Source organism: Lonchura striata, chromosome 9 (assembly GCF_046129695.1).
Source record: "Lonchura striata isolate bLonStr1 chromosome 9, bLonStr1.mat, whole genome shotgun sequence".
NCBI classification, from domain to species: domain Eukaryota; kingdom Metazoa; phylum Chordata; class Aves; order Passeriformes; family Estrildidae; genus Lonchura; species Lonchura striata.
In genome coordinates this window covers 3,879,988-3,903,517 of record NC_134611.1, presented here as the reverse complement: position 1 = coordinate 3,903,517, position 23,530 = coordinate 3,879,988, and the positions used below count along the sequence as shown (strand labels likewise).

The 23,530-nt window shown below is 62.8% G+C and overlaps 4 protein-coding genes and 1 long non-coding RNA gene across 5 annotated transcripts; all 5 read left to right on the top strand.

The window, feature by feature from the left end:
- The first annotated feature begins 1,623 nt into the window (after window positions 1-1,623).
- LOC144246777 (serine/threonine-protein kinase pim-1-like) lies at window positions 1,624-4,393 on the top strand. The gene is made up of 6 exons (XM_077785527.1): window positions 1,624-1,685; window positions 2,466-2,614; window positions 3,082-3,185; window positions 3,278-3,328; window positions 3,630-4,002; window positions 4,260-4,393. Exons 1-6 carry the CDS (start codon window positions 1,624-1,626, stop codon window positions 4,391-4,393), a joined length of 873 nt encoding a protein of 290 aa, XP_077641653.1.
- A 71-nt stretch (window positions 4,394-4,464) lies between these two features.
- On the top strand, window positions 4,465-4,914 carry LOC144246731 (uncharacterized). The gene is made up of 2 exons (XR_013340398.1): window positions 4,465-4,570; window positions 4,730-4,914. It is a non-coding gene; the product is annotated as an uncharacterized LOC144246731 (long non-coding RNA).
- Window positions 4,915-7,270: 2,356 nt separating this feature from the next.
- On the top strand, window positions 7,271-10,546 carry LOC144246776 (serine/threonine-protein kinase pim-1-like). Its single transcript, XM_077785526.1, has 7 exons — window positions 7,271-7,332; window positions 8,113-8,261; window positions 8,729-8,832; window positions 8,925-8,975; window positions 9,274-9,646; window positions 10,039-10,215; window positions 10,375-10,546. The coding sequence occupies exons 1-7, from the start codon at window positions 7,271-7,273 to the stop codon at window positions 10,476-10,478; spliced, it is 1,020 nt and encodes a 339-aa protein (XP_077641652.1). The 3' UTR covers window positions 10,479-10,546.
- Window positions 10,547-12,915: 2,369 nt separating this feature from the next.
- On the top strand, window positions 12,916-15,291 carry LOC144246775 (serine/threonine-protein kinase pim-1-like; the record flags this gene model as incomplete). Its single annotated transcript, XM_077785525.1, has 4 exons — window positions 12,916-12,977; window positions 13,758-13,906; window positions 14,375-14,478; window positions 14,920-15,291. Coding segments are annotated over exons 1-4 (687 nt in total), but the record flags the coding sequence as incomplete, so codon positions are not given.
- A 3,270-nt stretch (window positions 15,292-18,561) lies between these two features.
- On the top strand, window positions 18,562-21,330 carry LOC144246774 (serine/threonine-protein kinase pim-1-like). The gene is made up of 6 exons (XM_077785524.1): window positions 18,562-18,623; window positions 19,404-19,552; window positions 20,021-20,124; window positions 20,217-20,267; window positions 20,566-20,938; window positions 21,266-21,330. Exons 1-6 carry the CDS (start codon window positions 18,562-18,564, stop codon window positions 21,328-21,330), a joined length of 804 nt encoding a protein of 267 aa, XP_077641650.1.
- Window positions 21,331-23,530: the final 2,200 nt, after the last annotated feature.

Genomic DNA, 23,530 nt, shown 5'->3' with positions numbered 1-23,530 from the left:
ATGGGGTTAAAACCTTCCCTGCTTCTTAATTCCTGGAGTGGCAGATGAAATGCTGCTAAAGCCGTGATCTGTAGAAGGGTGGAGTTTTCTCTGAAGGTCTGGTAGTAGTTGGGTCTGGTCTTCCTCTGGGAACCGAGCAGAGAAGAAAGCCGCTCCTCTGGGAATCCAACAAAGGGCTGCCGTGGTGTCCCAAAAAGTGCTGATTTTATGCAGGTAGGAATGCTTGGCTTGTCCATCTGGGTGGAGCATCTCGCAATGGGATGGTGCGATTTTACCAATCATGCAGTGAGTCATTCAATGGTCTATCAGCAGAAGATACCTCCCCGAAGGGAGACATTGTTCTTGGAAGAGATAAGAAAACAGCCAAACCTCCAACAGATGGCAAATAGAATACATGCTTATCTTACAAGCCAAGGACAATGGGATTCATCCCAATATGTCCCAACAGGAAGCCCCTAAATCCTCTGCCCAAGGCCCTGAAAGACAAGGAGGTCCATGCTGGCTCAGTGTTCCACAGCTCTACCTGATTTGACAGGAAGGGATTGGACTCTCCAGGAAACTCCAGCCCTGATCATCTGATCTTGATAGCGGGAAAGGCCATCATTGGCGCTACTGGGAAGTGACGGAAGGACAGTGCCAGCACCAGGACAGGGCAGCGTGAGATAACGGAGGGGAATGTAGAACAGATTATGGGACGCAGGGAATGGGGCTGCGGCCCAGCCTCATCCCTAATGGAGTGCAGCTGTAGAAGACAGGTGAACAGCACTGAAGGAAAAGAAGCACGGAATGCTGATGTTTATTGACCAACCACAAAAGAGTAAAAGGGCACACAGATATTACGCATGTGGGGGAAAAGGGTATAAACGTTTGTAGTGGGAAATAATAAAATGCAGGTGCTTGAAACCTTTCAGGGTGTCAGTCATGAGTCCGCAGTCAGGGAAATTCCTGTCTGAATGACTGTGCCACGACCATGAGGTCACCCGTCTCATGGATGATGGGAAGGCAAAGCAGGTTCTATTTCAGGGTTTTAAGCGGAGTTTTGATCCTGTCCCTCACAGAATACATCTGGAGCTGGTGTCCAGGTGTGAGACACACAGAGAAAGGGTGTGCTGGCTGAAGAATGGGCTGATGTATTGGTTTTCAATGGGATAGGATCCATTTCCTTCCCAGGGAGCGGCAAAGAGCTGGGTTTGGATTGGGGACGGGAATGTGGTAGACAGCACACAGATGGCTTGGATGTTGCTGAGCGGGGCTTGCCCTCCTCAAGGACTTTGCAGTGTCACACTGGACAATCCATGTCCCATGCTCTGCCAGCAAGGAGGTGAGACCATCAACACTCCCCTCCTCTTAAAGAAGATTCTTCCACGCACTCTGCTCCAGAGAGCTGGCAAGTGCCCATAGGGAGCCCCCTGATCCCTGCTGGGGCACTGCGGAGGGCGGGGCCGAGGCAGGGCTGTGATGGCACAAAGGGGCAGAGCGCTGGCGTGAGGCAGGGCTGTGATGTCCCAGGGCTGTGCTGGCCGCAGCACTGTGACATCGCTGCGACATCACCGCGCTGTCGCTGCATAAAAGGGGCCGGTGCCCGCAGCTGCCAGTGCAGTTGCGATGGCACGTGCTGGAGCCATGGGTGACAGCGGCGACCTGATGACTGCGCTTGTCCTGCTGCTGGCCGCCGTGGCTGTCTGGTGGGCCTTTGGCCACCGGCAACCACGCAGCCGGCGGGCACGGACAGGAAAGAGGAGCAAGCGCCGCGGGGCCAGGCCCAGAGGCTCACGGAGGAAGCGAGGAGCCCCTGCGGCTCCCAGGCTCCCCAGGCCTCGGGCCGCTCCTGGCAAGCGGCCGCGTGCTCCCGCCAGCCCCCGGGGCAGCCCCTGCGGCTGCGGCCCCTGCCTGGCAGAGGCCCGGGAGCTGTGGAAACTGATGCTGCAGCTCTGGGATGGCAGCGGGACACGTGCGCCCTTCTACTCGGGGATGTGGCAGGCCTTGTGGAAACAACTGAAGGAGCTGCAGAAGCGAGTCCACCTGCCCTGCTGTGGCTCGGACAGCTCCTCCGGAAGCCTCCATCCCTCCCAGAGGCTGCTCCCAGCGAGATCTTCCATCCCTGGAAGATCCTCAAGGCCTGTAAGGATGGTACAGCAGGGGGGAGCCACCACCATCCATGCAGGAACCTCAGGCTGTCAGAGATCCTGCACCCTGCCAGGAGCCTCTGCTATCTCTGACAGCCTCCATCCCTCGCAGAGGCTCAGTGAGACCTGTCATGCTGTGGAAGGAGCAGAGCCCGTGGACAGGTCTCCCAGCTCCCTTGGACTCACGGATGTCAACAACATGGGCGCAATCCTGACCCTTGACGTGGCAGGGGAAAGCCCAAAAGTCCAAAAGGGAGCCCAGCCCGATGCGGGGGAGCCTGCTCAGGAGCAGCTGGCGGGGCAGCAAGAGTCCTGGAGCCAGCTGTGGTCATCCCACAGCAGCCAGGACAGCCAGGACGCTGTGCCGCTTGTGCCAGCTGGGAACAGCCCGAGCCTGGTGGTGGAGACGAGCCTCCAGAGGTTCCTCCACCTGCAGGAAGCTGCCCCAAGACAGCCCTCGAGTGCCGCCAAGGGCTTTCTAGCAGCAGGTGAGATCTCCCGAGGAGCTGCCTGAGGCTCCCCCGGGGCAATGCAGGGGCGCGGTCAGGCCAGGCCAGGGCCCCCGAGAGCAGCCGAGTCGCCGGCTGTTTGCAGTGCCTGCGATGCACGGCGTGAACAAGCCCTGTCTGCTTTGCAGCCGCTCCCGGGACTCCCCTGGGCCAAGGCTCGGGCTGCAGCCCCGGCCGTCGGCAGGAGCGGAGCCCAGCGCACGCCGCCGGGGACAGCGACGGTGCCGCCCCGGCCCGCTGCCCCGGGGCTGCCGCAGCCGCCTGTGCGCGCTGCCCCGGCCCGGCTCCGCCGCTCGCCAGCCCGGCGGCTGCAGGGCCGTGGCCGCTGCCCGGCGCGCAGCACGAAGCAGGTGAGAGCGCGGCGGCCGCGGGGGCCCGGCCCGCTTCACTCGCGGGCACTTGCGGGGGGTTCTGGGCGCCAGGCTGACGGCTTCTCTCGGCCGCAGGGCAAAGGAGGCAGCGGCAGGAGCGGTACCTGCTGGGCCCGCAGCTGGGCAGCGGCGGCTTCGGCACCGTCTTCTCGGGCATCCGCCTCTCGGACGGGAGCCCGGTGAGTGGCCGCCGCGGCCGGGCGGGGCAGGAGGGGCAGCGGCGGGGAGCGGCAGGGCTGGAGCTCAGCCCTCCTCTCTCCGTGGCTCGCAGGTGGCCATCAAACGCGTGGACCGGGAGAGCGTCCTGCAGTGGGACGAGCTGGTGAGCGAGCGGGGCCAGCGGGACAGAGCGGGGCGCGGCGGGCAGGGAGAATCCCGGGGCGGGCTCGGCGTGCGGAGCCGCAGCCCCGCGGGCCCGGGCACGGCCAACAGCGCTGCTGGGGCCGGGCAGGGGCCCCCCGAGCATCCCCCGAGTGGGGGGAAGTGCAAGCGCCTGGGAGGCTGTGCCCGGGGACCCTGGGGCATCCCGGGCAGGGCGCAGCGCAGCCCCAGGGCCGCCGCAGCAGCAGCAGCAGCAGCAGCAGCAGCACCTGCCGGAGGCGCTGATTTTCTCCTGCTCACAGCCCGACGGCACCCGCGTGCCCTTGGAGGTGGTGCTAATGGAGAAGGTGGGCTCTGGCTGCCGCAACATCATCCAGCTCCTGGACTGGTTTGAGCTGCCAGATAGCTTCATCCTGGTGCTGGAGCGTCCGGGGGCATCACGGGATCTCCTGGAGTTCCTGGAGGAGCAGGACCAGGGCTTCCTGTGCGAGGAGCAGGCGCGCTGGCTTTTCTGCCAGGTGCTGGAGGCCGTGCGGCACTGCACCGCCTGCGGCGTCCTGCACCGGGACATCAAGCCGGAGAACCTCCTCGTGGACCCGGACAGCGGCGACCTGAAGCTCATCGACTTTGGCTGCGGCACCTTCCTCCAGGAGCGGGCCTTCACGGGCTTTGCCGGTGAGCCATGGCCTGGGCCCTGCTCCCGGTGCCAGGCACTGCACAGCCCCCTTCCCTCCTGGGCCGCGGGCTGTGGCCTTCAGCCGGCCGCCCTTTGGCACGGGGCGGATGCCGTGCCCCAGGAGCCGGCCGCCGGCCCTGCCGACAGAGGGGCGGCAAAAGCGGCTCCCGGCCCCTGGGCTCAGCGGGCCCACGAGGGCCTGGGCTGCTCCGCTGGCCTTCTTGGCCTCGCGGAATGGTTTCGTGCCTTTGGCCAGCTGGCCGGGGGATGCGGGGTGGCCTCGGGGGGAAGCTGTGGCCGCAGGTGCAGCCCCTGCCTCGGCCAGGAGGCTGGCGCCGGGCTCTGGAAGGCAGCAGCCTGCGCCCGGCCAGCGCCGCCTGTCTCCCCTAGGAACGCGCGAGTACAGCCCGCCCGAGTGGATCTGGCTCGGCTGCTACCACGGCCATGCGGCCACCGTCTGGTCCCTGGGCGTGCTGCTGTACGTCATGGTCTGCGGGAGCCTCCCCTTCCAGGACGACCATGACATCGTGCTGGGCAAGCTCTCCTTCCGGCGGCAGCTCTCTCCAGGTTGGTGTCTGGCCTCACGACGGCGGGCTTTGGCAGGCGGCGGCACGCAGCCCGGCACGGCCCAGGGCGCTCGCGGCGCGGCCCGGGCCCCGCAGGTGACGGGGGCAGCTGGGCAGGAGACTCTGCCGGTGACCGGCGCTTTCTGGCTTCTCTCCCCAGAGCTCCAGCACCTGATCCAATGGTGTTTGGCCAAGCACCCCGCGGACAGGCCGGAGCTGCAGGAGATCTCGCACCACCCTTGGGTGTGGGGCCGGCGTTTTTGATGCCTTGCCGGAGCCTCTGCAGCACCCACTCACCGAGTCCCACGCAGGAGTGAGGACCCGAATAATAAAACAGCAAACACATTTTGATGTGTCAAGGCTGGTCGTTGTCAGCAACTTCATCTGAAGAGGGATATTGGTGGGGAAAAAGGAGACACAGGAGTCCTTGGGAGGCCTGAAACTTCTAACGGTGGTGGGTGGGGGGAGAGCCCAACAGGCTCCTCCTACATATCCCTATCCCTTACACAGGAGAAGCCCTGGCTAAAATCCAGGAAAAACAGTGCTGTGGCTCCAAGGATCAGAACCAGGATCTGTGTGCAGATCGTACCTCGCGGGAGGCACATGAATGGAACCAAGCAAGGCTGGGGCAGAAGGGTCAGACTTAGCAGATGAAGGGGTCCCTCCCTCTGTCCGTGACAAGGCCCAGGGCAGCCCTTTCCCGGGAAATGCACAGGGAGTGGATCCTTGAGCTGCTGCACCTTGCACTGCCCTCGCTCAGCTCGGAGCCCCCTCATTGCCGGGGGGAGCTGGTGGCACTGGGGAGTAGAGAGGGAAAGAAGCAGAACACAAGGATCTGTCCTATACCCGCATGGACCGTGATGCCAGCTTCATGGGCTGCACCAAATGGCTGCCCTGTTGGGAACACCACCAGAAACCTCCAGCAACATCCTAATTTACTGCTCCAGAAAAATGAAAATCCCAAAAATTAACTCCAAGGTGCATCATTGAATATCTCCTTGGCATCTAGAGATCTTTTTTCTGAATCCAGTCATGGATTTCCTTCAGGTCTCCTTCCCCGGGACCAGTTAAACACCAGATGGGGTTAAAACCTTCCCTGCTTCTTAATTCCTGGAGTGGCAGATGAAATGCTGCTAAAGCCGTGATCTGTAGAAGGGTGGAGTTTTCTCTGAAGGTCTGGTAGTAGTTGGGTCTGGTCTTCCTCTGGGAACCGAGCAGAGAAGAAAGCCGCTCCTCTGGGAATCCAACAAAGGGCTGCCGTGGTGTCCCAAAAAGTGCTGATTTTATGCAGGTAGGAATGCTTGGCTTGTCCATCTGGGTGGAGCATCTTGCAATGGGATGGTGCGATTTTACCAATCATGCAGTGAGTCATTCAATGGTCTATCAGCAGAAGATACCTCCCCGAAGGGAGACATTGTTCTTGGAAGAGATAAGAAAACAGCCAAACCTCCAACAGATGGCAAATAGAATACATGCTTATCTTACAAGCCAAGGACAATGGGATTCATCCCAATATGTCCCAACAGGAAGCCCCTAAATCCTCTGCCCGAGGCCCTGAAAGACAAGGAGGTCCATGCTGGCTCAGTGTTCCACAGCTCTACCTGATTTGACAGGAAGGGATTGGACTCTCCAGGAAACTCCAGCCCTGATCATCTGATCTTGATAGCGGGAAAGGCCATCATTGGCGCTACTGGGAAGTGACGGAAGGACAGTGCCAGCACCAGGACAGGGCAGCGTGAGATAACGGAGGGGAATGTAGAACAGATTATGGGACGCAGGGAATGGGGCTGCGGCCCAACCTCATCCCTAATGGAGTGCAGCTGTAGAAGACAGGTGAACAGCACTGAAGGAAAAGAAGCACGGAATGCTGATGTTTATTGACCAACCACAAAAGAGTAAAAGGGCACACAGATATTACGCATGTGGGGGAAAAGGGTATAAACGTTTGTAGTGGGAAATAATAAAATGCAGGTGCTTGAAACCTTTCAGGGTGTCAGTCATGAGTCCGCAGTCAGGGAAATTCCTGTCTGAATGACTGTGCCACGACCATGAGGTCACCCGTCTCATGGATGATGGGAAGGCAAAGCAGGTTCTATTTCAGGGTTTTAAGCGGAGTTTTGATCCTGTCCCTCACAGAATACATCTGGAGCTGGTGTCCAGGTGTGAGACACACAGAGAAAGGGTGTGCTGGCTGAAGAATGGGCTGATGTATTGGTTTTCAATGGGATAGGATCCATTTCCTTCCCAGGGAGCGGCAAAGAGCTGGGTTTGGATTGGGGACGGGAATGTGGTAGACAGCACACAGATGGCTTGGATGTTGCTGAGCGGGGCTTGCCCTCCTCAAGGACTTTGCAGTGTCACACTGGACAATCCATGTCCCATGCTCCGCCAGCAAGGAGGTGAGACCATCAACACTCCCCTCCTCTTAAAGAAGATTCTTCCACGCACTCTGCTCCAGAGAGCTGGCAAGTGCCCATAGGGAGCCCCCTGATCCCTGCTGGGGCACTGCGGAGGGCGGGGCCGAGGCAGGGCTGTGATGGCACAAAGGGGCAGAGCGCTGGCGTGAGGCAGGGCTGTGATGTCCCAGGGCTGTGCTGGCCGCAGCACTGTGACATCGCTGCGACATCACCGCGCTGTCGCTGCATAAAAGGGGCCGGTGCCCGCAGCTGCCAGTGCAGTTGCGATGGCACGTGCTGGAGCCATGGGTGACAGCGGCGACCTGATGACTGCGCTTGTCCTGCTGCTGGCCGCCGTGGCTGTCTGGTGGGCCTTTGGCCACCGGCAACCACGCAGCCGGCGGGCACGGACAGGAAAGAGGAGCAAGCGCCGCGGGGCCAGGCCCAGAGGCTCACGGAGGAAGCGAGGAGCCCCTGCGGCTCCCAGGCTCCCCCGGCCTCGGGCCGCTCCTGGCAAGCGGCCGCGTGCTCCCGCCAGCCCCCGGGGCAGCCCCTGCGGCTGCGGCCCCTGCCTGGCAGAGGCCCGGGAGCTGTGGAAACTGATGCTGCAGCTCTGGGATGGCAGCGGGGCACGTGCGCCCTTCTACTCGGGGATGTGGCAGGCCTTGTGGAAACAACTGAAGGAGCTGCAGAAGCGAGTCCACCTGCCCTGCTGTGGCTCGGACAGCTCCTCCGGAAGCCTCCATCCCTCCCAGAGGCTGCTCCCAGCGAGATCTTCCATCCCTGGAAGATCCTCAAGGCCTGTAAGGATGGTACAGCAGGGGGGAGCCACCACCATCCATGCAGGAACCTCAGGCTGTCAGAGATCCTGCACCCTGCCAGGAGCCTCTGCTATCTCTGACAGCCTCCATCCCTCGCAGAGGCTCAGTGAGACCTGTCATGCTGTGGAAGGAGCAGAGCCCGTGGACAGGTCTCCCAGCTCCCTTGGACTCACGGATGTCAACAACATGGGCGCAATCCTGACCCTTGACGTGGCAGGGGAAAGCCCAAAAGTCCAAAAGGGAGCCCAGCCCGATGCGGGGGAGCCTGCTCAGGAGCAGCTGGCGGGGCAGCAAGAGTCCTGGAGCCAGCTGTGGTCATCCCACAGCAGCCAGGACAGCCAGGACGCTGTGCCGCTTGTGCCAGCGGGCAACAGCCCGAGCCTGGTGGTGGAGACGAGCCTCCAGAGGTTCCTCCACCTGCAGGAAGCTGCCCCAAGACAGCCCTCGAGTGCCGCCAAGGGCTTTCTAGCAGCAGGTGAGATCTCCTGAGGAGCTGCCTGAGGCTCCCCCGGGGCAATGCAGGGGCGCGGTCAGGCCAGGCCAGGGCCCCCGAGAGCAGCCGAGTCGCCGGCTGTTTGCAGTGCCTGCGATGCACGGCGTGAACAAGCCCTGTCTGCCTTGCAGCCGCTCCCGGGACTCCCCTGGGCCAAGGCTCGGGCTGCAGCCCCGGCCGTCGGCAGGAGCGGAGCCCAGCGCACGACGCTGGGGACAGCGACGGTGCCGCCCCGGCCCGCTGCCCCGGGGCTGCCGCAGCCGCCTGTGCGCGCTGCCCCGGCCCGGCTCCGCCGCTCGCCAGCCCGGCGGCTGCAGGGCCGTGGCCGCTGCCCGGCGCGCAGCACGAAGCAGGTGAGAGCGCGGCGGCCGCGGGGGCCCGGCCCGCTTCACTCGCGGGCACTTGCGGGGCGTTCTGGGCGCAAGGCTGATGGCTTCTCTCGGCCGCAGGGCAAAAGAGGCAGCGGCAGGAGCGGTACCTGCTGGGCCCGCAGCTGGGCAGCGGCGGCTTCGGCACCGTCTTCTCGGGCATCCGCCTCTCGGACGGGAGCCCGGTGAGTGGCCGCCGCGGCCGGGCGGGGCAGGAGGGGCAGCGGCGGGGAGCGGCAGGGCTGGAGCTCAGCCCTCCTCTCTCCGTGGCTCGCAGGTGGCCATCAAACGCGTGGCCCGGGAGAGCGTCCTGCAGTGGGACGAGCTGGTGAGCGAGCGGGGCCAGCGGGACAGAGCGGGGCGCGGCGGGCAGGGAGAATCCCGGGGCGGGCTCGGCGTGCGGAGCCGCAGCCCCGCGGGCCCGGGCACGGCCAACAGCGGTGCTGGGGCCGGGCAGGGGCCCCCCGAGCATCCCCCGAGTGGGGGGAAGTGCAAGCGCCTGGGAGGCTGTGCCCGGGGACCCTGGGGCATCCCGGGCAGGGCGCAGCGCAGCCCCAGGGCCGCCGCCGCAGCAGCAGCAGCAGCAGCAGCACCTGCCGGAGGCGCTGATTTTCTCCTGCTCACAGCCCGACGGCACCCGCGTGCCCTTGGAGGTGGTGCTAATGGAGAAGGTGGGCTCTGGCTGCCGCAACATCATCCAGCTCCTGGACTGGTTTGAGCTGCCAGATAGCTTCATCCTGGTGCTGGAGCGTCCGGGGGCATCACGGGATCTCCTGGAGTTCCTGGAGGAGCAGGACCAGGGCTTCCTGTGCGAGGAGCAGGCGCGCTGGCTTTTCTGCCAGGTGCTGGAGGCCGTGCGGCACTGCACCGCCTGCGGCGTCCTGCACCGGGACATCAAGCCGGAGAACCTCCTCGTGGACCCGGACAGCGGCGACCTGAAGCTCATCGACTTCGGCTGCGGCACCTTCCTCCAGGAGCGGGCCTTCACGGGCTTTGCCGGTGAGCCATGGCCTGGGCCCTGCTCCCGGTGCCAGGCACTGCACAGCCCCCTTCCCTCCTGGGCCGCGGGCTGTGGCCTTCAGCCGGCCGCCCTTTGGCACGGGGCGGGTGCCGTGCCCCAGGAGCCGGCCGCCGGCCCTGCCGACAGAGGGGCGGCAAAAGCGGCTCCCGGCCCCTGGGCTCAGCGGGCCCACGAGGGCCTGGGCTGCTCCGCAGGCCTTCTTGGCCTCGCGGAATGGTTTCGTGCCTTTGGCCAGCTGGCCGGGGGATGCGGGGTGGCCTCGGGGGAGAAGCTGTGGCCGCGGGTGCAGCCCCTGCCTGGGCCAGGAGGCTGGCGCCGGGCTCTGGAAGGCAGCAGCCTGCGCCCGGCCAGCGCCGCCTGTCTCCCCTAGGAACGCGTGAGTACAGTCCGCCCGAGTGGATCTGGCTCGGCTGCTACCATGGCCATGCGGCCACCGTCTGGTCCCTGGGCGTGCTGCTGTACGTCATGGTCTGCGGGAGCCTCCCCTTCCAGGACGACCATGACATCGTGCTGGGCAAGCTCTCCTTCCGGCGGCAGCTCTCTCCAGGTTGGTGTCTGGCCTCACGACGACGGACTTTAGCAGGCGGCGGCACGCAGCCCGGCACGGCCCAGGGCGCTCGCGGCGCGGCCCGGGCCCCGCAGGTGACGGGGGCAGCTGGGCAGGAGACTCTGCCGGTGACCGGCGCTTTCTGGCTTCTCTCCCCAGAGCTCCAGCACCTGATCCAATGGTGTTTGGCCAAGCACCCCGCGGACAGGCCGGAGCTGCAGGAGATCTCGCACCACCCTTGGGTGTGGGGCCGGCGTTTTTGATGCCTTGCCGGAGCCTCTGCAGCACCCACTCACCGAGTCCCACGCAGGAGTGAGGACCCAAATAATAAAACAGCAAACACATTTTGATGTGCCAAGGCTGGTCGTTGTCAGCAACTTCATCTGAAGAGGGATATTGGTGGGGAAAAAGGAGACACAGGAGTCCTTGGGAGGCCTGAAACTTCTAACGGTGGTGGGTGGGGGTAGAGCCCAACAGGCTCCTCCTACATATCCCTATCCCTTACACAGGAGAAGCCCTGGCTAAAATCCAGGAAAAACAGTGCGGTGGCTCCAAGGATCAGAACCAGGATCTGTGTGCAGATCGTACCTCGCGGGAGGCACATGAATGGAACCAAGCAAGGCTGGGGCAGAAGGGTCAGACTTAGCAGATGAAGGGGTCCCTCCCTCTGTCCGTGACAAGGCCCAGGGCAGCCCTTTCCCGGGAAGTGCACAGGGAGTGGATCCTTGAGCTGCTGCACCTTGCACTGCCCTCGCTCAGCTCGGAGCCCCCTCATTGCCGGGGGGAGCTGGTGGCACTGGGGAGTAGAGAGGGAAAGAAGCAGAACACAAGGATCTGTCCTATACCCGCATGGACCGTGATGCCAGCTTCATGGGCTGCACCAAATGGCTGCCCTGTTGGGAACACCACCAGAAACCTCCAGCAACATCCTAATTTACTGCTCCAGAAAAATGAAAATCCCAAAAATTAACTCCAAGGTGCATCATTGAATATCTCCTTGGCATCTAGAGATCTTTTTTCTGAATCCAGTCATGGATTTCCTTCAGGTCTCCTTCCCCGGGACCAGTTAAACACCAGATGGGGTTAAAACCTTCCCTGCTTCTTAATTCCTGGAGTGGCAGATGAAATGCTGCTAAAGCCGTGATCTGTAGAAGGGTGGAGTTTTCTCTGAAGGTCTGGTAGTAGTTGGGTCTGGTCTTCCTCTGGGAACCGAGCAGAGAAGAAAGCCGCTCCTCTGGGAATCCAACAAAGGGCTGCCGTGGTGTCCCAAAAAGTGCTGATTTTATGCAGGTAGGAATGCTTGGCTTGTCCATCTGGGTGGAGCATCTCGCAATGGGATGGTGCGATTTTACCAATCATGCAGTGAGTCATTCAATGGTCTATCAGCAGAAGATACCTCCCCGAAGGGAGACATTGTTCTTGGAAGAGATAAGAAAACAGCCAAACCTCCAACAGATGGCAAATAGAATACATGCTTATCTTACAAGCCAAGGACAATGGGATTCATCCCAATATGTCCCAACAGGAAGCCCCTAAATCCTCTGCCCAAGGCCCTGAAAGACAAGGAGGTCCATGCTGGCTCAGTGTTCCACAGCTCTACCTGATTTGACAGGAAGGGATTGGACTCTCCAGGAAACTCCAGCCCTGATCATCTGATCTTGATAGCGGGAAAGGCCATCATTGGCGCTACTGGGAAGTGACGGGAGGACAGTGCCAGCACCAGGACAGGGCAGCGTGAGATAACGGAGGGGAATGTAGAACAGATTATGGGACGCAGGGAATGGGGCTGCGGCCCAGCCTCATCCCTAATGGAGTGCAGCTGTAGAAGACAGGTGAACAGCACTGAAGGAAAAGAAGCACGGAATGCTGATGTTTATTGACCAACCACAAAAGAGTAAAAGGGCACACAGATATTACGCATGTGGGGGAAAAGGGTATAAACGTTTGTAGTGGGAAATAATAAAATGCAGGTGCTTGAAACCTTTCAGGGTGTCAGTCATGAGTCCGCAGTCAGGGAAATTCCTGTCTGAATGACTGTGCCACGACCATGAGGTCACCCGTCTCATGGATGATGGGAAGGCAAAGCAGGTTCTATTTCAGGATTTTAAGCGGAGTTTTGATCCTGTCCCTCACAGAATACATCTGGAGCTGGTGTCCAGGTGTGAGACACACAGAGAAAGGGTGTGCTGGCTGAAGAATGGGCTGATGTATTGGTTTTCAATGGGATAGGATCCATTTCCTTCCCAGGGAGCGGCAAAGAGCTGGGTTTGGATTGGGGACGGGAATGTGGTAGACAGCACACAGATGGCTTGGATGTTGCTGAGCGGGGCTTGCCCTCCTCAAGGACTTTGCAGTGTCACACTGGACAATCCATGTCCCATGCTCTGCCAGCAAGGAGGTGAGACCATCAACACTCCCCTCCTCTTAAAGAAGATTCTTCCACGCACTCTGCTCCAGAGAGCTGGCAAGTGCCCATAGGGAGCCCCCTGATCCCTGCTGGGGCACTGCGGAGGGCGGGGCCGAGGCAGGGCTGTGATGGCACAAAGGGGCAGAGCGCTGGCGTGAGGCAGGGCTGTGATGTCCCAGGGCTGTGCTGGCCGCAGCACTGTGACATCGCTGCGACATCACCGCGCTGTCGCTGCATAAAAGGGGCCGGTGCCCGCAGCTGCCAGTGCAGTTGCGATGGCACGTGCTGGAGCCATGGGTGACAGCGGCGACCTGATGACTGCGCTTGTCCTGCTGCTGGCCGCCGTGGCTGTCTGGTGGGCCTTTGGCCACCGGCAACCACGCAGCCGGCGGGCACGGACAGGAAAGAGGAGCAAGCGCCGCGGGGCCAGGCCCAGAGGCTCACGGAGGAAGCGAGGAGCCCCTGCGGCTCCCAGGCTCCCCCGGCCTCGGGCCGCTCCTGGCAAGCGGCCGCGTGCTCCCGCCAGCCCCCGGGGCAGCCCCTGCGGCTGCGGCCCCTGCCTGGCAGAGGCCCGGGAGCTGTGGAAACTGATGCTGCAGCTCTGGGATGGCAGCGGGACACGTGCGCCCTTCTACTCGGGGATGTGGCAGGCCTTGTGGAAACAACTGAAGGAGCTGCAGAAGCGAGTCCACCTGCCCTGCTGTGGCTCGGACAGCTCCTCCGGAAGCCTCCATCCCTCCCAGAGGCTGCTCCCAGCGAGATCTTCCATCCCTGGAAGATCCTCAAGGCCTGTAAGGATGGTACAGCAGGGGGGAGCCACCACCATCCATGCAGGAACCTCAGGCTGTCAGAGATCCTGCACCCTGCCAGGAGCCTCTGCTATCTCTGACAGCCTCCATCCCTCGCAGAGGCTCAGTGAGACCTGTCATGCTGTGGAAGGAGCAGAGCCCGTGGACAGGTCTCCCAGCTCCCTTGGACTCACGGATGTCAACAACATGGGCGCAATCCTGACCCTTGACGTGGCAGGGGAAAGCCCAAAAGTCCAAAAGGGAGCCCAGCCCGATGCGGGGGAGCCTGCTCAGGAGCAGCTGGCGGGGCAGCAAGAGTCCTGGAGCCAGCTGTGGTCATCCCACAGCAGCCAGGACAGCCAGGACGCTGTGCCGCTTGTGCCAGCGGGCAACAGCCCGAGCCTGGTGGTGGAGACGAGCCTCCAGAGGTTCCTCCACCTGCAGGAAGCTGCCCCAAGACAGCCCTCGAGTGCCGCCAAGGGCTTTCTAGCAGCAGGTGAGATCTCCTGAGGAGCTGCCTGAGGCTCCCCCGGGGCAATGCAGGGGCGCGGCCAGGCCAGGCCAGGGCCCCCGAGAGCAGCCGAGTCGCCGGCTGTTTGCAGTGCCTGCGATGGCATGGCGTGAACAAGCCCTGTCTGCCTTGCAGCCGCTCCCGGGACTCCCCTGGGCCAAGGCTCGGGCTGCAGCCCCGGCCGTCGGCAGGAGCGGAGCCCAGCGCACGACGCCGGGGACAGCGACGGTGCCGCCCCGGCCCGCTGCCCCGGGGCTGCCGCAGCCGCCTGTGCGCGCTGCCCCGGCCCGGCTCCGCCGCTCGCCAGCCCGGCGGCTGCAGGGCCGTGGCCGCTGCCCGGCGCGCAGCACGAAGCAGGTGAGAGCGCGGCGGCCGCGGGGGCCCGGCCCGCTTCACTCGCGGGCACTTGCGGGGGGTTCTGGGCGCCAGGCTGACGGCTTCTCTCGGCCGCAGGGCAAAGGAGGCAGCGGCAGGAGCGGTACCTGCTGGGCCCGCAGCTGGGCAGCGGCGGCTTCGGCACCGTCTTCTCGGGCATCCGCCTCTCGGACGGGAGCCCGGTGAGTGGCCGCCGCGGCCGGGCGGGGCAGGAGGGGCAGCGGCGGGGAGCGGCAGGGCTGGAGCTCAGCCCTCCTCTCTCCGTGGCTCGCAGGTGGCCATCAAACGCGTGGCCCGGGAGAGCGTCCTGCAGTGGGACGAGCTGGTGAGCGAGCGGGGCCAGCGGGACAGAGCGGGGCGCGGCGGGCAGGGAGAATCCCGGGGCGGGCTCGGCGTGCGGAGCCGCAGCCCCGCGGGCCCGGGCACGGCCAACAGCGGTGCTGGGGCCGGGCAGGGGCCCCCCGAGCATCCCCCGAGTGGGGGGAAGTGCAAGCGCCTGGGAGGCTGTGCCCGGGGACCCTGGGGCATCCCGGGCAGGGCGCAGCGCAGCCCCAGGGCCGCCGCAGCAGCAGCAGCAGCAGCAGCAGCACCTGCCGGAGGCGCTGATTTTCTCCTGCTCACAGCCCGACGGCACCCGCGTGCCCTTGGAGGTGGTGCTAATGGAGAAGGTGGGCTCTGGCTGCCGCAACATCATCCAGCTCCTGGACTGGTTTGAGCTGCCAGATAGCTTCATCCTGGTGCTGGAGCGTCCGGGGGCATCACGGGATCTCCTGGAGTTCCTGGAGGAGCAGGACCAGGGCTTCCTGTGCGAGGAGCAGGCGCGCTGGCTTTTCTGCCAGGTGCTGGAGGCCGTGCGGCACTGCACCGCCTGCGGCGTCCTGCACCGGGACATCAAGCCGGAGAACCTCCTCGTGGACCCGGACAGCGGCGACCTGAAGCTCATCGACTTTGGCTGCGGCACCTTCCTCCAGGAGCGGGCCTTCACGGGCTTTGCCGGTGAGCCATGGCCTGGGCCCTGCTCCCGGTGCCAGGCACTGCACAGCCCCCTTCCCTCCTGGGCCGCGGGCTGTGGCCTTCAGCCGGCCGCCCTTTGGCACGGGGCGGGTGCCGTGCCCCAGGAGCCGGCCGCCGGCCCTGCCGACAGAGGGGCGGCAAAAGCGGCTCCCGGCCCCTGGGCTCAGCGGGCCCACGAGGGCCTGGGCTGCTCCGCTGGCCTTCTTGGCCTCGCGGAATGGTTTCGTGCCTTTGGCCAGCTGGCCGGGGGATGCGGGGTGGCCTCGGGGGAGAAGCTGTGGCCGCGGGTGCAGCCCCTGCCTGGGCCAGGAGGCTGGCGCCGGGCTCTGGAAGGCAGCAGCCTGCGCCCGGCCAGCGCCGCCTGTCTCCCCTAGGAACGCGCGAGTACAGCCCGCCCGAGTGGATCTGGCTCGGCTGCTACCATGGCCATGCGGCCACCGTCTGGTCCCTGGGCGTGCTGCTGTACGTCATGGTCTGCGGGAGCCTCCCCTTCCAGGACGACCATGACATCGTGCTGGGCAAGCTCTCCTTCCGGCGGCAGCTCTCTCCAGGTTGGTGTCTGGCCTCACGACGGCGGGCTTTGGCAGGCGGCGGCACGCAGCCCGGCACGGCCCAGGGCGCTCGCGGCGCGGCCCGGGCCCCGCAGGTGACGGGGGCAGCTGGGCAGGAGACTCTGCCGGTGACCGGCGCTTTCTGGCTTCTCTCCCCAGAGCTCCAGCACCTGATCCAATGGTGTTTGGCCAAGCACCCCGCGGACAGGCCGGAGCTGCAGGAGATCTCGCACCACCCTTGGGTGTGGGGCCGGCGTTTTTGATGCCTTGCCGGAGCCTCTGCAGCACCCACTCACCGAGTCCCACGCAGGAGTGAGGACCCAAATAATAAAACAGCAAACACATTTTGATGTGCCAAGGCTGGTCGTTGTCAGCAACTTCATCTGAAGAGGGATATTGGTGGGGAAAAAGGAGACACAGGAGTCCTTGGGAGGCCTGAAACTTCTAACGGTGGTGGGTGGGGGTAGAGCCCAACAGGCTCCTCCTACATATCCCTATCCCTTACACAGGAGAAGCCCTGGCTAAAATCCAGGAAAAACAGTGCGGTGGCTCCAAGGATCAGAACCAGGATCTGTGTGCAGATCGTACCTCGCGGGAGGCACATGAATGGAACCAAGCAAGGCTGGGGCAGAAGGGTCAGACTTAGCAGATGAAGGGGTCCCTCCCTCTGTCCGTGACAAGGCCCAGGGCAGCCCTTTCCCGGGAAGTGCACAGGGAGTGGATCCTTGAGCTGCTGCACCTTGCACTGCCCTCGCTCAGCTCGGAGCCCCCTCATTGCCGGGGGGAGCTGGTGGCACTGGGGAGTAGAGAGGGAAAGAAGCAGAACACAAGGATCTGTCCTATACCCGCATGGACCGTGATGCCAGCTTCATGGGCTGCACCAAATGGCTGCCCTGTTGGGAACACCACCAGAAACCTCCAGCAACATCCTAATTTACTGCTCCAGAAAAATGAAAATCCCAAAAATTAACTCCAAGGTGCATCATTGAATATCTCCTTGGCATCTAGAGATCTTTTTTCTGAATCCAGTCATGGATTTCCTTCAGGTCTCCTTCCCCGGGACCAGTTAAACACCAGATGGGGTTAAAACCTTCCCTGCTTCTTAATTCCTGGAGTGGCAGATGAAATGCTGCTAAAGCCGTGATCTGTAGAAGGGTGGAGTTTTCTCTGAAGGTCTGGTAGTAGTTGGGTCTGGTCTTCCTCTGGGAACCGAGCAGAGAAGAAAGCCGCTCCTCTGGGAATCCAACAAAGGGCTGCCGTGGTGTCCCAAAAAGTGCTGATTTTATGCAGGTAGGAATGCTTGGCTTGTCCATCTGGGTGGAGCATCTCGCAATGGGATGGTGCGATTTTACCAATCATGCAGTGAGTCATTCAATGGTCTATCAGCAGAAGATACCTCCCCGAAGGGAGACATTGTTCTTGGAAGAGATAAGAAAACAGCCAAACCTCCAACAGATGGCAAATAGAATACATGCTTATCTTACAAGCCAAGGACAATGGGATTCATCCCAATATGTCCCAACAGGAAGCCCCTAAATCCTCTGCCCAAGGCCCTGAAAGACAAGGAGGTCCATGCTGGCTCAGTGTTCCACAGCTCTACCTGATTTGACAGGAAGGGATTGGACTCTCCAGGAAACTCCAGCCCTGATCATCTGATCTTGATAGCGGGAAAGGCCATCATTGGCGCTACTGGGAAGTGACGGGAGGACAGTGCCAGCACCAGGACAGGGCAGCGTGAGATAACGGAGGGGAATGTAGAACAGATTATGGGACGCAGGGAATGGGGCTGCGGCCCAGCCTCATCCCTAATGGAGTGCAGCTGTAGAAGACAGGTGAACAGCACTGAAGGAAAAGAAGCACGGAATGCTGATGTTTATTGACCAACCACAAAAGAGTAAAAGGGCACACAGATATTACGCATGTGGGGGAAAAGGGTATAAACGTTTGTAGTGGGAAATAATAAAATGCAGGTGCTTGAAACCTTTCAGGGTGTCAGTCATGAGTCCGCAGTCAGGGAAATTCCTGTCTGAATGACTGTGCCACGACCATGAGGTCACCCGTCTCATGGATGATGGGAAGGCAAAGCAGGTTCTATTTCAGGATTTTAAGCGGAGTTTTGATCCTGTCCCTCACAGAATACATCTGGAGCTGGTGTCCAGGTGTGAGACACACAGAGAAAGGGTGTGCTGGCTGAAGAATGGGCTGATGTATTGGTTTTCAATGGGATAGGATCCATTTCCTTCCCAGGGAGCGGCAAAGAGCTGGGTTTGGATTGGGGACGGGAATGTGGTAGACAGCACACAGATGGCTTGGATGTTGCTGAGCGGGGCTTGCCCTCCTCAAGGACTTTGCAGTGTCACACTGGACAATCCATGTCCCATGCTCTGCCAGCAAGGAGGTGAGACCATCAACACTCCCCTCCTCTTAAAGAAGATTCTTCCACGCACTCTGCTCCAGAGAGCTGGCAAGTGCCCATAGGGAGCCCCCTGATCCCTGCTGGGGCACTGCGGAGGGCGGGGCCGAGGCAGGGCTGTGATGGCACAAAGGGGCAGAGCGCTGGCGTGAGGCAGGGCTGTGATGTCCCAGGGCTGTGCTGGCCGCAGCACTGTGACATCGCTGCGACATCACCGCGCTGTCGCTGCATAAAAGGGGCCGGTGCCCGCAGCTGCCAGTGCAGTTGCGATGGCACGTGCTGGAGCCATGGGTGACAGCGGCGACCTGATGACTGCGCTTGTCCTGCTGCTGGCCGCCGTGGCTGTCTGGTGGGCCTTTGGCCACCGGCAACCACGCAGCCGGCGGGCACGGACAGGAAAGAGGAGCAAGCGCCGCGGGGCCAGGCCCAGAGGCTCACGGAGGAAGCGAGGAGCCCCTGCGGCTCCCAGGCTCCCCCGGCCTCGGGCCGCTCCTGGCAAGCGGCCGCGTGCTCCCGCCAGCCCCCGGGGCAGCCCCTGCGGCTGCGGCCCCTGCCTGGCAGAGGCCCGGGAGCTGTGGAAACTGATGCTGCAGCTCTGGGATGGCAGCGGGACACGTGCGCCCTTCTACTCGGGGATGTGGCAGGCCTTGTGGAAACAACTGAAGGAGCTGCAGAAGCGAGTCCACCTGCCCTGCTGTGGCTCGGACAGCTCCTCCGGAAGCCTCCATCCCTCCCAGAGGCTGCTCCCAGCGAGATCTTCCATCCCTGGAAGATCCTCAAGGCCTGTAAGGATGGTACAGCAGGGGGGAGCCACCACCATCCATGCAGGAACCTCAGGCTGTCAGAGATCCTGCACCCTGCCAGGAGCCTCTGCTATCTCTGACAGCCTCCATCCCTCGCAGAGGCTCAGTGAGACCTGTCATGCTGTGGAAGGAGCAGAGCCCGTGGACAGGTCTCCCAGCTCCCTTGGACTCACGGATGTCAACAACATGGGCGCAATCCTGACCCTTGACGTGGCAGGGGAAAGCCCAAAAGTCCAAAAGGGAGCCCAGCCCGATGCGGGGGAGCCTGCTCAGGAGCAGCTGGCGGGGCAGCAAGAGTCCTGGAGCCAGCTGTGGTCATCCCACAGCAGCCAGGACAGCCAGGACGCTGTGCCGCTTGTGCCAGCGGGCAACAGCCCGAGCCTGGTGGTGGAGACGAGCCTCCAGAGGTTCCTCCACCTGCAGGAAGCTGCCCCAAGACAGCCCTCGAGTGCCGCCAAGGGCTTTCTAGCAGCAGGTGAGATCTCCCGAGGAGCTGCCTGAGGCTCCCCCGGGGCAATGCAGGGGCGCGGTCAGGCCAGGCCAGGGCCCCCGAGAGCAGCCGAGTCGCCGGCTGTTTGCAGTGCCTGCGATGGCATGGCGTGAACAAGCCCTGTCTGCCTTGCAGCCGCTCCCGGGACTCCCCCGGGCCAAGGCTCGGGCTGCAGCCCCGGCCGTCGGCAGGAGCGGAGCCCAGCGCACGACGCCGGGGACAGCGACGGTGCCGCCCCGGCCCGCTGCCCCGGGGCTGCCGCAGCCGCCTGTGCGCGCTGCCCCGGCCCGGCTCCGCCGCTCGCCAGCCCGGCGGCTGCAGGGCCGTGGCCGCTGCCCGGCGCGCAGCACGAAGCAGGTGAGAGCGCGGCGGCCGCGGGGGCCCGGCCCGCTTCACTCGCGGGCACTTGCGGGGGGTTCTGGGCGCCAGGCTGACGGCTTCTCTCGGCCGCAGGGCAAAGGAGGCAGCGGCAGGAGCGGTACCTGCTGGGCCCGCAGCTGGGCAGCGGCGGCTTCGGCACCGTCTTCTCGGGCATCCGCCTCTCGGACGGGAGCCCGGTGAGTGGCCGCCGCGGCCGGGCGGGGCAGGAGGGGCAGCGGCGGGGAGCGGCAGGGCTGGAGCTCAGCCCTCCTCTCTCCGTGGCTCGCAGGTGGCCATCAAACGCGTGGACCGGGAGAGCGTCCTGCAGTGGGACGAGCTGGTGAGCGAGCGGGGCCAGCGGGACAGAGCGGGGCGCGGCGGGCAGGGAGAATCCCGGGGCGGGCTCGGCGTGCGGAGCCGCAGCCCCGCGGGCCCGGGCACGGCCAACAGCGCTGCTGGGGCCGGGCAGGGGCCCCCCGAGCATCCCCCGAGTGGGGGGAAGTGCAAGCGCCTGGGAGGCTGTGCCCGGGGACCCTGGGGCATCCCGGGCAGGGCGCAGCGCAGCCCCAGGGCCGCCGCAGCAGCAGCAGCAGCAGCAGCAGCACCTGCCGGAGGCGCTGATTTTCTCCTGCTCACAGCCCGACGGCACCCGCGTGCCCTTGGAGGTGGTGCTAATGGAGAAGGTGGGCTCTGGCTGCCGCAACATCATCCAGCTCCTGGACTGGTTTGAGCTGCCAGATAGCTTCATCCTGGTGCTGGAGCGTCCGGGGGCATCACGGGATCTCCTGGAGTTCCTGGAGGAGCAGGACCAGGGCTTCCTGTGCGAGGAGCAGGCGCGCTGGCTTTTCTGCCAGGTGCTGGAGGCCGTGCGGCACTGCACCGCCTGCGGCGTCCTGCACCGGGACATCAAGCCGGAGAACCTCCTCGTGGACCCGGAGAGCGGCGACCTGAAGCTCATCGACTTTGGCTGCGGCACCTTCCTCCAGGAGCGGGCCTTCACGGGCTTTGCCGGTGAGCCATGGCCTGGGCCCTGCTCCCGGTGCCAGGCACTGCACAGCCCCCTTCCCTCCTGGGCCGCGGGCTGTGGCCTTCAGCCGGCCGCCCTTTGGCACGGGGCGGGTGCCGTGCCCCAGGAGCCGGCCGCCGGCCCTGCCGACAGAGGGGCGGCAAAAGCGGCTCCCGGCCCCTGGGCTCAGCGGGCCCACGAGGGCCTGGGCTGCTCCGCTGGCCTTCTTGGCCTCGCGGAATGGTTTCGTGCCTTTGGCCAGCTGGCCGGGGGATGCGGGGTGGCCTCGGGGGAGAAGCTGTGGCCGCGGGTGCAGCCCCTGCCTGGGCCAGGAGGCTGGCGCCGGGCTCTGGAAGGCAGCAGCCTGCGCCCGGCCAGCGCCGCCTGTCTCCCCTAGGAACGCGCGAGTACAGCCCGCCCGAGTGGATCTGGCTCGGCTGCTACCACGGCCATGCGGCCACCGTCTGGTCCCTGGGCGTGCTGCTGTACGTCATGGTCTGCGGGAGCCTCCCCTTCCAGGACGACCATGACATCGTGCTGGGCAAGCTCTCCTTCCGGCGGCAGCTCTCTCCAGGTTGGTGTCTGGCCTCACGACGGCGGGCTTTGGCAGGCGGCGGCACGCAGCCCGGCACGGCCCAGGGCGCTCGCGGCGCGGCCCGGGCCCCGCAGGTGACGGGGGCAGCTGGGCAGGAGACTCTGCCGGTGACCGGCGCTTTCTGGCTTCTCTCCCCAGAGCTCCAGCACCTGATCCAATGGTGTTTGGCCAAGCACCCCGCGGACAGGCCGGAGCTGCAGGAGATCTCGCACCACCCTTGGGTGTGGGGCCGGCGTTTTTGATGCCTTGCCGGAGCCTCTGCAGCACCCACTCACCGAGTCCCACGCAGGAGTGAGGACCCAAATAATAAAACAGCAAACACATTTTGATGTGCCAAGGCTGGTCGTTGTCAGCAACTTCATCTGAAGAGGGATATTGGTGGGGAAAAAGGAGACACAGGAGTCCTTGGGAGGCCTGAAACTTCTAACGGTGGTGGGTGGGGGTAGAGCCCAACAGGCTCCTCCTACATATCCCTATCCCTTACACAGGAGAAGCCCTGGCTAAAATCCAGGAAAAACAGTGCGGTGGCTCCAAGGATCAGAACCAGGATCTGTGTGCAGATCGTACCTCGCGGGAGGCACATGAATGGAACCAAGCAAGGCTGGGGCAGAAGGGTCAGACTTAGCAGATGAAGGGGTCCCTCCCTCTGTCCGTGACAAGGCCCAGGGCAGCCCTTTCCCGGGAAGTGCACAGGGAGTGGATCCTTGAGCTGCTGCACCTTGCACTGCCCTCGCTCAGCTCGGAGCCCCCTCATTGCCGGGGGGAGCTGGTGGCACTGGGGAGTAGAGAGGGAAAGAAGCAGAACACAAGGATCTGTCCTATACCCGCATGGACCGTGATGCCAGCTTCATGGGCTGCACCAAATGGCTGCCCTGTTGGGAACACCACCAGAAACCTCCAGCAACATCCTAATTTACTGCTCCAGAAAAATGAAAATCCCAAAAATTAACTCCAAGGTGCATCATTGAATATCTCCTTGGCATCTAGAGATCTTTTTTCTGAATCCAGTCATGGATTTCCTTCAGGTCTCCTTCCCCGGGACCAGTTAAACACCAGATGGGGTTAAAACCTTCCCTGCTTCTTAATTCCTGGAGTGGCAGATGAAATGCTGCTAAAGCCGTGATCTGTAGAAGGGTGGAGTTTTCTCTGAAGGTCTGGTAGTAGTTGGGTCTGGTCTTCCTCTGGGAACCGAGCAGAGAAGAAAGCCGCTCCTCTGGGAATCCAACAAAGGGCTGCCGTGGTGTCCCAAAAAGTGCTGATTTTATGCAGGTAGGAATGCTTGGCTTGTCCATCTGGGTGGAGCATCTCGCAATGGGATGGTGCGATTTTACCAATCATGCAGTGAGTCATTCAATGGTCTATCAGCAGAAGATACCTCCCCGAAGGGAGACATTGTTCTTGGAAGAGATAAGAAAACAGCCAAACCTCCAACAGATGGCAAATAGAATACATGCTTATCTTACAAGCCAAGGACAATGGGATTCATCCCAATATGTCCCAACAGGAAGCCCCTAAATCCTCTGCCCAAGGCCCTGAAAGACAAGGAGGTCCATGCTGGCTCAGTGTTCCACAGCTCTACCTGATTTGACAGGAAGGGATTGGACTCTCCAGGAAACTCCAGCCCTGATCATCTGATCTTGATAGCGGGAAAGGCCATCATTGGCGCTACTGGGAAGTGACGGGAGGACAGTGCCAGCACCAGGACAGGGCAGCGTGAGATAACGGAGGGGAATGTAGAACAGATTATGGGACGCAGGGAATGGGGCTGCGGCCCAGCCTCATCCCTAATGGAGTGCAGCTGTAGAAGACAGGTGAACAGCACTGAAGGAAAAGAAGCACGGAATGCTGATGTTTATTGACCAACCACAAAAGAGTAAAAGGGCACACAGATATTACGCATGTGGGGGAAAAGGGTATAAACGTTTGTAGTGGGAAATAATAAAATGCAGGTGCTTGAAACCTTTCAGGGTGTCAGTCATGAGTCCGCAGTCAGGGAAATTCC

Coding starts and splice junctions, on each gene's coding strand:
- LOC144246777 (XM_077785527.1), top strand. CDS start 1,624: ATGGGTGACAGCGGCGACCTGATGACTGCGCTTGTCCTGCTGCTGGCC. Junction 3,186..3,277: donor GCCTCTCGGACGGGAGCCCG/GTGAGTGGCCGC, acceptor CGTGGCTCGCAG/GTGGCCATCAAACGCGTGGA. Junction 3,329..3,629: donor TCCTGCAGTGGGACGAGCTG/GTGAGCGAGCGG, acceptor TCCTGCTCACAG/CCCGACGGCACCCGCGTGCC.
- LOC144246776 (XM_077785526.1), top strand. CDS start 7,271: ATGGGTGACAGCGGCGACCTGATGACTGCGCTTGTCCTGCTGCTGGCC. Junction 8,976..9,273: donor TCCTGCAGTGGGACGAGCTG/GTGAGCGAGCGG, acceptor TCCTGCTCACAG/CCCGACGGCACCCGCGTGCC. Junction 9,647..10,038: donor GGCCTTCACGGGCTTTGCCG/GTGAGCCATGGC, acceptor TGTCTCCCCTAG/GAACGCGTGAGTACAGTCCG.
- LOC144246774 (XM_077785524.1), top strand. CDS start 18,562: ATGGGTGACAGCGGCGACCTGATGACTGCGCTTGTCCTGCTGCTGGCC. Junction 19,553..20,020: donor CAAGGGCTTTCTAGCAGCAG/GTGAGATCTCCC, acceptor TCTCGGCCGCAG/GGCAAAGGAGGCAGCGGCAG. Junction 20,268..20,565: donor TCCTGCAGTGGGACGAGCTG/GTGAGCGAGCGG, acceptor TCCTGCTCACAG/CCCGACGGCACCCGCGTGCC.